Source organism: Helicoverpa armigera, chromosome 1 (assembly GCF_030705265.1).
Source record: "Helicoverpa armigera isolate CAAS_96S chromosome 1, ASM3070526v1, whole genome shotgun sequence".
Taxonomy (NCBI): domain Eukaryota; kingdom Metazoa; phylum Arthropoda; class Insecta; order Lepidoptera; family Noctuidae; genus Helicoverpa; species Helicoverpa armigera.
Genome location: NC_087120.1, coordinates 15,065,187 through 15,079,141, shown reverse-complemented (window position 1 = coordinate 15,079,141; position 13,955 = coordinate 15,065,187). Strand labels below are relative to the sequence as shown.

General features: G+C 37.9%; 1 protein-coding gene and 1 long non-coding RNA gene across 3 annotated transcripts in view; one reads left to right on the top strand and one right to left on the bottom strand.

Moving 5' to 3' along the window:
* LOC110373873 (autophagy-related protein 9A) overlaps positions 1 to 11,627 on the bottom strand; it is a 28,437-nt gene extending 16,810 nt beyond the window's left edge. Inside the window, exons 1-10 of one of the 2 annotated variants that reach the window (XM_064036186.1) lie at positions 11,082 to 11,627; positions 10,591 to 10,861; positions 9,325 to 9,445; positions 8,764 to 8,888; positions 7,746 to 7,873; positions 7,068 to 7,252; positions 4,980 to 5,158; positions 2,374 to 2,505; positions 1,739 to 1,913; positions 407 to 553 (exon numbers count right to left, since the gene is read on the bottom strand). In XM_064036186.1, coding sequence (XP_063892256.1) covers positions 407 to 553; positions 1,739 to 1,913; positions 2,374 to 2,505; positions 4,980 to 5,158; positions 7,068 to 7,252; positions 7,746 to 7,873; positions 8,764 to 8,888; positions 9,325 to 9,445; positions 10,591 to 10,861; positions 11,082 to 11,259 — 1,641 coding nt within the window. In that variant the 5' untranslated portion in view covers positions 11,260 to 11,627. The other variant, XM_064036192.1, reaches the window with a different exon arrangement.
* A 1,337-nt stretch (positions 11,628 to 12,964) lies between these two features.
* On the top strand, positions 12,965 to 13,840 carry LOC110373874 (uncharacterized). Its single transcript, XR_010277040.1, has 3 exons — positions 12,965 to 13,107; positions 13,186 to 13,251; positions 13,519 to 13,840. It is a non-coding gene; the product is annotated as an uncharacterized LOC110373874 (long non-coding RNA).
* The last annotated feature ends 115 nt before the right edge of the window (positions 13,841 to 13,955 follow it).

Below are 13,955 nucleotides of genomic sequence, written 5' to 3'. Positions count from 1 at the left end.
AACCAGATCCAGCTGAGTACCAGTGCTTTACAAGGAGCGACTGCCTATCTGACCTCCTCAACCCAGTTACCCGGGCAACCCAATACCCCTTGGTGAGACTAGTTGTGAATTACTGTCGAGGATGTTAAATAAACATTGCATTCAAAGAATGTATCTATGTTTGTTTCTATGATGCTAACTTGCCTAAAATAATAAAAATCTATACTAATATTATAGAACTGAAAAGTTGGTTTGAACGCGCTAATCTCAGGAACAACTGGTCCGATTTGAAAAATTCCTTCAGTGTTAGATAGCCCATTTATAGAGTAAGGCTTAAGGCTACTTTTTATTAGGATTCATACAGAGGTTCAAAAGGGAATGCGGGTGAACTCTGGCAGAAACTAGTAATAATTAAAAAAATATTTACCTGAGCAAAGGAGCAAACATCGCCGATCCCCAACACGCTGACGGTGAAATTCCTGTAGAAGTCCACGATATCCAGGGCTCGGGATCGCAGCGAGAATAGTATGAGCGGGCACAGGAGCGGACTTAGCAGCTCGAATAAGATGTACACCTGGGTAAAACAATAAAATAGTTTTAAAAAACGGCCAAGTGCGAGTCGGACTCGCGCACGAAGGGTTCCGTACGATTATTGAGCAAAAAAATTACGTTTGTTGTATGGGAGCCCCCCAAAATATTTATTTTATTCTAGTTTTCAGTATACATCATCTGTGAAAATTTCAACTCACTAACTATCACGGTTGACGAGATACAGCCTGGTGACAGACGGTCGGACGGACGGACAGAGGAGCGAAAACAATAGGGTCCCGTTTTACCCTTTGGGTACGGAACCCTAAAAACTAGAAAACACGCATTAAAAAATCACAAAATAATGAGGACATTTCATTTGATGAAAGAAAGCGCGAAGCGTTTATGTAATCTTCACTTGTTTTGTACAAATACTCTCCACGCTTTCTTTATTATTCATATTAAATACTTTTTTGAATTTTAGTCACGTGACAATTTTTTTCGTATTCCTGTCAGCAAACTCTTTCATTTGATACCCATATCATGGGTGGGGATTTGTAACAGCCAGTCCGCCATATTGGATTTGTAATAATGTTTCTTAGCTAGGCATGTATTGTCATCAGAACTCAGAGCGTGTGCAAAATTTCAACCTGATCGAAGTGGGTCCAATTAAGATTCCAAGATTTTCTTACATACATAGTTTTTTACACAAGTGAAACTAATATAAGAATGTTAAAAATCTGAAGTCTGAGATTGACTTTTGTATTCCCGATTTATTGTGCTGACATAATTCTATGAAAGTTGTGTGTGAAGTTGGTATCGTGTGAGCCCACCATATAATGTTTAAATGTACTAATCACGGTTACTACAGTGATGTGAACAATTATTTCAGTGTAAGATAGACCATTCGTCGAGAAAGGCTATTCTTATCCGGATTATCTTCAAGGTAATGCGGTTAAAATCGCCAGCAGTAGCCACTATTTGTTATTGTAACAAAATAAATTACGAGTAGGTATTAATAGTTGTACTACTATTAAACAAGTTACAGCCTTTTTATCGTCCCACTGCTGGGCACAGGCCTCCTCTCACACGGAGAAGGCTTGAGCGTTAATCAATCATATAAAAATGTATTATCAAAATTAAAAAAGCTTTTTCGGCTAACTCTAGGCATTTTACCGCCTATAAAAAACTGAGACCAAAACTAGCAAATCATGAATGAAACAATACATACGGCTCTAAACTGGAACAGCTGTTGGAAATGGGCCGCCACATCCTTGGTATGGGCCCGGCCCCGCCAGGCCGCAGGCAGGTAGTGCACGTGGCCCAACACTTGGACGAACAACTCCTCACCACGCGCGGGGCCCGTGCACCCACCACCTAACCGCTCCTCGTCACCTATTAGGGCCCTGGAATTTTTGATTAAGAAATCAGTTATACATAAAAAAAGGCATTTTCAAATATTTTTTTTTAGGACTTTAGTTCTTGAAGTGCAGATCCTTGAAAACTTTCATTATTACCAAATTTTTGAAGCGTAAAAAATGTAAGAAATAGTTCATCATTATTAACTTGGTACCTACTTTATAATAGTGACACTCTATGTTGTGAGATAGTGAGGTATATTGTGACAAAACAAAAATAGATTATACCAAGCAATACCATAAAGCAAAGTCGCTTTTTCTGTCCCCGTATGTGCGCTTAAATCTTCAAAACTACGCAACCGATTTTCATGCGGTTTTTTTTAATAGATAGAGTGATTAAAGAGGAAGGTTTATATGTTTAACAATATACATTAAATAGTGGAGAAATACTGTTATCCCGTGCGAAGCCGAGTCACTAGTCAAATAATAAAAGGTAGGTATGTCTTACCTGGCACCAGCTAGAATACAGCCCAGTATTGTGATGATGCTCAGCACATGCTCAACAGTTAATACATCTTCGTCGTACACGGATAACACGACCAGCACGCCAAGCACGCTCGCCGATAGAAATACCACGTTCCTGTAAAAATATAGTACATTTGTTTAATCACTACATAGTATAAAACAAAGTCGTTTTTTCACACCATGCCTTTTAAAATATCCCTTTGTACACTAACCGATTTTCATGCGGTTTTTTTTTATAGTTAGAGTGATATTAAGAAAGAAAGAAAATTGAGAGAACTTTTAACCAAACAAACATACTTGTTTCCCCCCTATTATATCAGTATAGATTTAGAGGCTGCAACATTAGGATGCCCTTACGCATCATCCTTACACTTACAAACAAACGTCACGCACACAGACTCACAACTATCATACACGCTGCACCCACACATAAGCATTCCTAGAGAAAGTCCATTGTCATCAGTACAAATGAGTACATGAGCAAGTGCCAAATAGTAATACTTAGTTACACGTGAAATGTCAACAAAGACACGTAAAAATAGATCGGCAAAATTCTTGCGATATATTTTACTATTACTTTATTTGCGGTTTCACCCGCGTCCCGTGGGAGCTACTGCCCGCACCGGGATAAAATATAGCCTATGTTACTCGTGGATAATATAGCTTTCTAATGGTGAAAGAATATTTAAAATCGGTCCAATAGTTTTCGAGTTTAGTTTCCATTACAACCAAACAAACAAACAAACAAACAAAGTTTTCCTCTTTATAATATAAGCATAGATATATTTTACTAGACAATATTATATGTGGTAAATTTTTATATCATAGCAAGGAAAAATTAGCATTAATATGCATTTTTTCATTACAAGCTCACAAAATATCATCTGACTAACCTTCACCCAACTATGTTGGAGTCGGCTTCTAGTCTATCCGATGTTCAAATGACAGTCGGGATCTATAGTTTAACGTGCTTTCCGAAACACGGTGGAACGATAAGTAAACCTAAGGGTTCATTTACACGGTGCAAGTAGCTTGCGCATGTTGGGGAACATGCGCAGGTTACATGCATTTTAAAGACGTGCGACCAGCGACTAGCGCATGTAGCAAAACAAAATACCCACCCGCGTGCTCTTGCGCATGTTAACTTGCTCCAGCTACATGCGCCGTGTAGACGCACCCTAATGTACATATTATTTTAAACAGATCGCTACTGAATGTTTACTAATAATTATAATAATCAACACATGTACATTTGTCTATAAATTACGAATCACACAATCTACGCGTGATAACAAAGATAAGTACTAAGTCATAGTTTCCATCAATAATTCTATCTTTGTTTATCTTGCCTTTGTGCGCACTTATCTATTACCTATTTACTACTTACGAACAGTTAGATAACCTATTTTAGAAATAGCACATTGCCAGTAGGTAATCTACTTCTACTAATATAATGAAGAGGAATCATTGTTTGTACTTTAATCTACAGGCTCCGAAACTACTGATCCGATTAGAAAATTAGTTTACTGCTGGGAAGCTACACATTTCCCAAGAAACATCCCTACTAATATTATGAATGCGAAAGTAACTCTGTCTGTTACGCTTTCACGTCTAAACCACTGAACTGATTTTAATAAAATTTGGTACATAGATAGGGTTGACCTTGAGAAAGAGCATAGGATAGTTTTTATCCCGGGCTTTTGAAGAATTCTCTTGGAAACGCGATATAACTGAACTCTACGCGGGCGAAGCTGTGGGCGGAAGCTAGTAGGCTATATTTTGTCCGGATACGGAATGAAGTTCCCCCGGGACGCGAGTGAAACTGCAGAAATCAGCTTTTCTGGAAAGTTACAGCACATTAGACTAATATTACACATAAAGCTAATTCTTTTTTTGCTTACTACAGCCTAATCTCAGGAACTACTGGACTGATGTCAAAAAAAAATCATTATTAGATAGCCCGCGTATCGAGGAAGCCTGTAGACTACTTTTCATACGGGCATGCGGTGTTGTGCCATGGGACGAGGGTAAAACCGCTGGAGGAAGCTAGTTGTAAAAGAAAGTACAACACTGTACTAAAAATATACTCCATTGCGCAATATTCTTTACGCCTACCAATGAGTAGTTTCGTGGGTGTCAGTCATAACGGACATCGCGGTCGAATACCAAAATAAACACACATTTTGACTTTGAAAAAGAACAAACAATTTCCCAAGAGCCAGCGTATTTACATAACTACATACTAGCTTCCACCCACGGTCTCACCCGCTTCCTCATCCGAATAAAAAGTAGCCCATATTTTCAGCCATTAACACAAACATTCATTTTTAGGGTTCCGTACCCACAGGGTAAAACGGGACCCTATTGTTTTCGCTCCTCTGTCCGTCCGTCCGTCTGTCACCAGGCTGTATCTCATGAACAGTGATAGTTACCTAGAGAGTTGAAATTTTCACAGACAATTCTGTTGCCGCTATAACAACAAATACTAAAAACTAGAATAAGATAAATGTTTAGAGGGGCTCCCATACAACAAACGTGATTTTTTGCGGGCGGGGCAGGTCAGTAGTAAATGACTAAAATGTAACTTACTTAGCAATAACAGTAGTGATTGGCGAGGAGAAACTTCCGAGGTACTTGGTGGCCGGCTTGTGAGCTCTGTTCAGTCGGTCCCGAAGTTCGTGCTCTAGCTCGTTGAAGTGACGCAACGTGATCCTCGCGTACAAAGACCATGTACGCAGCCCTAGGGACGCCGGCGACCGCTTTATTAACTGAAATAGTATATAAAATATAGTTAAAAAAAAAAACAAATGAAAAAATGATGATTCTTATAATTTCTTATTATTTTATAATTTCAAACAGCCAGTCCGCCATCTTGGGGATACCGCCATATTGGATTTGTAATGACGTTTCTTAGCTAGTCATGTATTGTGATCAGAACTCAGAGCGTGTGCAAAATTTCAGCCTAATCGAAGGGCGGGAAGTGGGTCAAATAAAGATTCCAAGGTTTTTTTACATATATAGTCACAAGTAATATAAGCGTGTTAAAATTCAAAGCATTTTTTTATTTAAAATTGGCATATGAAACTTTAGAAATGTCAAACTAGTTGCAATTGTAGAAAATATCACCATATCAGGCAATTGCCGTCCACGGCTGAAGGTAGGCAGATTTGAAGAAGGTGGGAGTGGGTGGGCGCGAGCTGCTTATGACAGGGATTGTTGGTATTCCTTGGGACTACGCTCCGCAGTAGAAAATATAAACACAGATAAAATAGAAAAGAAAATGTAATTTGAAGGGTGAGTTGCACCACTTGAGTGAAACGATGATAATAAAAGATGTATATTCGCCGCCTATTTGGTAAATAGGCGGTTTAACAACTGACAACAGTTCAATTATAGTTAGGTAAATGATACAACTCGCCCTTAAGGTTTTATTTTACACCGGCAATAGCCCAATAGTTAATGGTCATTCTATTCTCTCGCATTGCAAAACTGAAGTGAACTCGCTCTAGACGCAAGCATAGTTAACTAATTCACAAGCTTATTCATCATCATCATCATCTCAGCCATAGGACGGCCACTGCTGAACATAGGCCTCCCCCTTAGACCTCCACAGATACCTGTTGGAGGCGACCTGCATCCAGCGTCGACGGCGACCTTTATAAAGTCGTCTGTCCACCTTGGTGGTGCTTATTATTATTTATAAAAATGAACTTTACTCATAGTGGTACTGTATGATTTCAGCTTAATCGGTCAAAGATGTCTGTTCCAAAATTGAGCAAATTCCAAAACTGTTGTAAGATTCCAGTCGCACATTTTACTATACATACATTGCAAGTTCAATAAAAACTTAAAAAAAACTTGATTAATATTAAATCAAGCAAGGTAAACATTTAGTGGTCAAGGTCACATTTGAACCGGAATAAAGTAGTTCCTCATTATATATTTTGGTTTATAATATTGATAGACACACAAGGCATTGAATAAAGCAATATACAGTAGAACATGTCGCAATGGGCAGACGAAACTATGCAAGATTGAATAAATAAAAGATTCTTCGCAAAGGCTTGCATCATCATCTCTCGAGCCTTTTCCCAACTACGTCGTAGTCGGCTTAGTACCAGAGTTTTATAAGAAGCGACTGTTTATCTGCCCTCCTCAAGCCAGCCCGGCATCCCAATATCCCTAAGTATGACTGGCTGTCAGACCTACTGACTTCTGACGGGTAGTCATCGCATAGGCTTGCATGACATAAAAACGTTATTTGACGTTTATTTTGTCAGTATTGGGCTGTAGAAGATTATATCAATGAATATAAGTAAATATTACATAATAACTAAATACAGTCGCATTTTAACAATGTTCAAATACTATTTACTTCCCGCTGTTATGAAAAATGCATCAAATTCAAGACAGATGTTTTAGGATGGAACTGCGACAAAAACAAACGCAAATTCGCACTTATAACTATAGTTTAGCGAAAAAAGTATAAAGGGTGACTTTGTACGTTTGTGTTAAATCTTCAAAACTACGCAACCGATTTTCATGAGGTTTTTTTTATTACATAGTGTTTCAAGTAGAATGTTTGTATGTATAATAACATGCATCAAATGGTGAGGAAATACTATTATCGCGCGCGTAGCCGGGGCGGGTCGCTAGCAAAAATATGATTGAACCAACCTCAGCATAGTTAAAGAAGAAATACAGTATCTGCCAGGCTTGTATAAGAGGCGCTAGAAGCAGGTTGACTACCGCCAGCCAAAGGATCTGCCTCTCAAGCTGCCGAGCTAAGAGCATCCGCTTCGAATGATCCTTGTAACATGCTCGCAGCTGCCAACAGTTCTCCCAAGGACTCCAAGGACTATCTGTGAACAGAAACAAGGTCTTACATATTAATCATGCTACGAGCTTTTTCCCAACTATGTTAGGGTTGGCTTCCAGTGTAACACCATGCAGCTGAGTGCCAGTGGTTTACAAGAAGCGAAATGGAGATCAGCCAACTGCGCAGGACATATTATAGTGCACAAGCATTTGCACAGACACAGGTGCACTCACTATTCCATCACTCTCATAGCGCGATGGGACGGCAATCCGACACGGAGAGAGATCAGGCGCAGGACCAACATTTACGTGCTCTCCGATGCACGGGTGTATCACTCACCAACTTCCAGGCTCCGGGATGCTTTGTGAAAGTCTTCTAAAACCCACAATGCGATTTCGGCCCGACTCGGGAATCGAACCCGAGACCTCGTGCTCAGCAGCCGCACTTGCGACAGCTAGACCAACAAGGCAGTTAAAATTCGTACTTAAAGCGTACGTGATTTACTACAAAATTACCTAAAAAATTGTCATACTTACAAAATAACAAAAATTCTATGTTCCATTGCAATCCTCTGGATAAGTAGTGAAAGTCACCTATGCAAGGCACGTGTATTTGCAGAGGAAGCAGGTTTTTATTCACCATGGCCACCATATAATTTGTAAATCTGTAATGTAAAGACACAGATTCTCATCACTCTATTTACTTGTGTAGGAAAATTTATATCTGGCGATGAAACTGCATTTAAGCAACAAAGCTTAATAAATATAAATAAACTGACACACAAAGTTATTGCAGTAGAGTAAATAATATCTTACAGCGATAAAAAACAGATAAATGCCAGCCCCAAGTCTGTAATCCATACATATTGTGTATAAACCATAAATTATTGATATATGTATCTGAAATATAAGTAGGGTAGGGAATGTATAATGAACTGATTGCTGGCCAGTAAACACACGATGCGGGACATGCCTGAGCTACAGTCATCCCTACTAATATTATAAATGCGAAAGTAACTCTGTCTGTTACGCTTTCACGTCTAAACCACTAAACTGATTTTAATAAAATTTGGTACAGAGATAGAGTTGACCTTGAGAAAGAACAGGATAGTTTTTATCCCGAACTTTTGAAGAGTTCCCTTGAAAACGCGATATAACAGAACTCGACGCGGGCCAAGCCGCGGGCGGAAGCTAGTTGTATATACTTTTAAGGCAAAGCTTAGGAGATGAAGTTTTCTGTATCCTTGCTGTATTTAAAGCTGTCGTTGTTCAAATAAATGATGATACAGGATAAGGAGGAGGGATGATACGCATGCAACAAAATGTATGCTAAGTATGAATGTAAATGGATGGAGTGGAGGAGGAAGACCTAAGAAAAGATGGATGGATTGCCTGAAAGGTGACATGATAAGGTGATAAGGAGAGAGTGAATGTCAGTATGACGAGTAACATTGAAGAATGGAAGCGGAAGACATATTGTGCCGACCCCAAATAAAATTGGGAACAAGGCAGGAGGAAGAAGTTGTGCCAATAAATAAATAAGACAATAACTTACCTGAGTATACGATGGTATATATCTAATTCGTTGATCTCTTGCTTATGGACGCACATATGATGTTCGGGCTGTGCCTCTCGCACTCTGTCTTGTATTGTGGACCAGTTAATCCAAACTAAATCACTCTGAAATACAATAATCAACACATTGTAACAATATTCTTAAGACTTGCTATGTATATGTATTAATCATCATGTTAGCAATAGGGTGTCCACGACTGAACATAAACCTCTTCCGTGGATTTTCAAAAGATACATGATAAACAGAATCTGGTGGAGGCAAATCATCCACTCCAGATATAAACCTAATGCTGACCACAATCAAATGAAGTACTGTTACAGTTACAGCCTTTTTATCGTCCCACTGCCGGGCACAGACCTCCTCTCACACATAGGATTGAGCGTTAATCACCACGCTTGCTCAGTGCGGGTGGTAAAAGACCTGCATCACACAAACTTTGCCAGAACATCTGATCAACTCTGTTTGATGATGATGATGCTGCATCCAGCCATTTTTATACTAATAAGTATAGCCTAGTTTATTATTACTTTGTCAACTCACCTCTTTAATTTTTAACGCATTATTATAAAATAATTTGGTGTCATAGGCATAATATAAATGGTATATTGATATAAACAGCCTCATCAGCCAAATGACAGCACACAGCGTAATTAGACACCACCTAAAATAAATTGAATCTCTTGTAGACATTTGCTGAGCTCACAGATAACATTCGCAATGCATGCACTTTTAATAAATTATAATAAAATTAAACTGTACTACAAATATTTGGCTTAAGATGGATTTCTATGAGCTATCAATCCACTCGTTTGCGATTAGATATCGAAATCTAACTTAGCTTCATAGACAATATGTCCTTTTTCAATCTCTTATTACAAAACAGTGGAGTTAGTAACCAAAAGATGACAAAGGATTTCTTAAATGATTATTTTAACCGTTGTAAAGACAAAAGTTATGCTGCAAATTTGCGGAAAAGCTAAATTGCTAATGCAGTAAGACTTTCAATTTAACAATACTATTAATACAATCAATAAATTGTCCTAATTATGTAAAGAGTTTTGAATAAACCACATTTTCATAATAAGGGAAAATATCCCAATCCATTTAACTAGCTACAGAGGACATCAAACATGCTACTGCATATGTCAGAATTGATGCGCATAACCGCTCGCTGCATGTGCAGAAAGGATGGCATTCCATTAAGATTGACAGAATAAATTGATGTTGAATGGCAATTGATGCACTCTTTAATGCATCGCACAATAATATTACGTACAGAAGTTATTTCTTGCACATATTCTATATGTATAGCAATAAATTATAAAGGCTTGAAGAAATCTATACTAGATGTAGAGAAAAAAAAAGTTTGTAAAGGTAGAAAACTACGAAAACAATTTGAAAAATTCTTTCACTATTGGAAAACTATAATAAGTAACAAGTAATATAGGCCATATTTCATCAAGGTATGAGCAGTAGTTACAATACAGACACCAGGAAAATAGCAAGTGCAATATAAGTTGTTGTGAGTCTATCGGGACAATTTAAACTTAGCAATGGAGTCTTTGACAGATTTCATCATTTATTTAGCAAATGTGTCTATTAGAACATTACTACTGTAATATAATTTAATTCAACCTGCAAGACAATGAACATTTTCTTGCAAAATATCAGTTGGGAGTGTCGTGGAATAAATACTGTAGGATATTGTTGCAAAATATTAATGGATATTGAGCAATAATAACTTTTAAAGGATTTGGGTTATTTTAAATATAATTCGCATTGCATGTGTACACAATAGATACTTACCACTTCCAGGCTACGCTGTTCACACACACTGATGGAGGATATATTACATCATTTAAACTAAGTTTCTCACTCCTGTTGGCATCTGGATCATTTCTAAACAATTTTGCATAATCTACACAGTAGACCAAAAATGTGGAAAACCACACTATGAAAATAAATTGCAGCAAATAAAATAAATCAGACATAATCATCGGGTAAAATCCCCCGCGGACATAATATCTGTACATTCTTGTAAAAAAGGAGTCTAAATCCTCTATATGAGTCCATCCTCCTGAAACAAGACAATTATGTTCAATAATAACTCAAAATACGATATTATCAAACAAAAGTTATTTATAAACAGAATACAGTCACCCCAGCTGATGATACAGCAATAAATTTCAAATGGCCTTGCATGCGAAAACAACACGCCAAAATATTGTTCGAATGATAAGTAACTCATGTGGAGGTGAACAAAGACAAAGAGACTAGTGCCATGGTGCTATTGTTACCTTTGTTCTTGGGCACTTTGTGGATGATCACGTTGTTGGCATCCTCGTGCTCGTGGTCCAGGGTGATGAACGTAGGGGGAGCATTCGTGGTGTCACCCAGTCCCGCCAGTGGCGGAGTTAATTCGTTGTCCAGAGCGCTGTACGTAACATCGCGTTTGCCGAAATGTGCCATATTCATTCAGCAATATCAAAAAAACAACACGTTTCTACGCCTAATCACAATACGCAGAAGCCATTTACTATCTAGACATTCTTGACTTTGTCCCAGAATAATATAGTGAAAAATAACAACACAATCAACTTTGAATTCGTACAAAGGATTTTCAAGATTGCACTTTTTTATCAGTTGTAATTAATTATTCGTTGAAATCGCTTCTTTTAGCAATTTTTTGTAATAAGTTCAAGGATACAAGGAATTTTGTAAGTCCCCAACAATAAAGAAATGAATACACTTCACAAATGACGAAAATAAACCATGAATGACAGCCAGCCATAGGTAAATTTTCTCAAACAAAATAGTGGTTCCATTTCACGCAGAAAATAAATGTGAGAATGAACCAAGATTGTATTGTAACTGTCATAGTACAGTCTGACACTTGACAAGATACTTAAAATTAGTGGTGGAAAGTGGAACTAATGGTGGTGATAAGTGGAAAATCTTCGAATGACATGATAATGATACCAAATATTACAATAATCCATGTTTGTGTGTTTAGAGAAATAATTAAAAAGAAAAGAAATGCCACAAAACTTGGGACATTCAGATCTGACTGACTTCTTGTCTCCTTTTATTCCCTACTTTGTTATTTACATTGTTGATGACAAGTAAGTTTCGTTATACGACCTCAAAATTATATGACGTTGATACATTGACTTATAATATGAGTATGATGTTCCGTTCCTTCCAATAACGTACCAAGATCAGTACCATCTAGGCATCAACCAAAGACTACAATGTATTATACTTAGAGGCATCAACCAGGAAAATATGAAAAAGGAAATCACTCGAAAGGAGGTTTATTTTTAAAAATAGTTCCCAAAAAAGTGACAGATGGCGTTGTACCTGCTACGTTAGTGAGCCTTTGCCAGCCTTTGCCAAGTTAACAAAAAATAATTGCATTGAGTCCTTTGAGCCGAGACCCAAGAAATTCCGATTTCTGGACAATCTGTTTTCCATATCTCTCGGGACATTCGGATAATAATCTGACTGACTTCTTTCTATAATTCTAAGCTCGATGCTTCTTTCCTCATGCTTTCCTCCTTTTGTTCCCTATTTTTTATTTTTTAAATTGTTGATGACAGATACGTTGCGTTATACGACCTGAAAATTATCGTTGACAAAATACTGTGACGTTCCGTTCCTTGCAGTCCCGTACTAAGATCGGCGCGATCTATGCATCAGCTAGGAAAATAATGAAAAAGGAAATCCCGCATTCTCTTTCTAGGATGACGAAATCAGCTTTAGCAACAAAAGGGTTGAAAAACCTAATGTTGATAGTAGTACCACGAGTAGTTTTTTCTTTCCCATGGTACTAGTAGACAGCTTGGTAGTGCTATGGGAAGAAAATACCCGGATTCGATTTAGATCGGATCGACCCCACCAGGGGGCGCTCGACACCATCTCGACACTCAGGTGCTCTCCGTTGCATGGGTCTGTCAATCAACAGGGGCTTGATTCTGCTAAGTTAATAATGTGTCAATTGAATAACAATTGAATCTCAATAGAAGTTTTAACCCTTGCGGGAATTCTGCTACTAATATAAGACCAATTCCAGTGACATTTCCTCACTGCAAGGGTTGGTTAACATTGCAAAATTGTTACGAAAGTAAAAATATATTTATTACTCGCAAAAAACCATTTGAATTTAATACTTATAAAACTTTGATGGCGTACTGTAAAAAAATACATTGAAAATATTTATAGTTTTGCAAAATGTTCAGAAAGTTAATGCGAAGTTAATAATAAAATTTATAAAATGTTTTTATTTGTATTTTTTATTACCTGTGTTCTACAGCCTTTAGTGCAGTACGTATAAATATATTTTATAAAGTTAAGAGAGTATTTATTGATAATTGAGGTACTTATTTACAAATTTTGTTTAAGATATATCGGTGTAAACGGCAGAAGAGAATCTCTCAAACGCTTTGTAGTAGAAGAAGGCTCTAAACCGTACGTATTTTTAAGGTTATTGTTAGAATTAATAGAATAGAATGCTTAATAGTAGAACAAGTAGGTACCTATATATTTTTGACCCTCAAGCAGAGGGGGCAGACGAGAATGAGCGATGGTCTTGTACCGTCTCTTCAGTTGGTTAAATCGTTCAGCTAAAATGAGACTGAATGAAATGAGCTTCATATCCAAACAGATGATTTTGGTGGTAAATAAAAATAAACACCATCGTTACCTACTTCAGTATATATTTTTTATTGTTTTTAGTGCAATCTTCGGTTCGTACAGTTACGATCCAGTGAAGCAAGTATTCGTACCACCGCAACAAGAAGGAGGCGAGGGCGGCACTCCCACAGACATTAGTCCCTTTCCGCCTCAATTCGTTAACGACTCATACATCTCAACGGCTATCGGAGACTTAGATCAGGAACCGTCCCACCCTGGCGGCCCTCAACATGTGACTCCCCACGGCGCAGGACACGACGCTCATCCTAGCCCAGGTCACGACGCTCATCCTGGCCCAGGCCACGACGCTCATCCTGGCCCAGGCCACGAATCTCATCCCGGAGATCCAACTTCACCCATCTTTAGAAATACACCAATGGCTCACCATTGGAGGTCAGGTCCGGAAAATAAAACTTCGAAATCACACAGGTCAAACGATAACGATAATTTAATAATATAACCCATCTAATATATCTTTT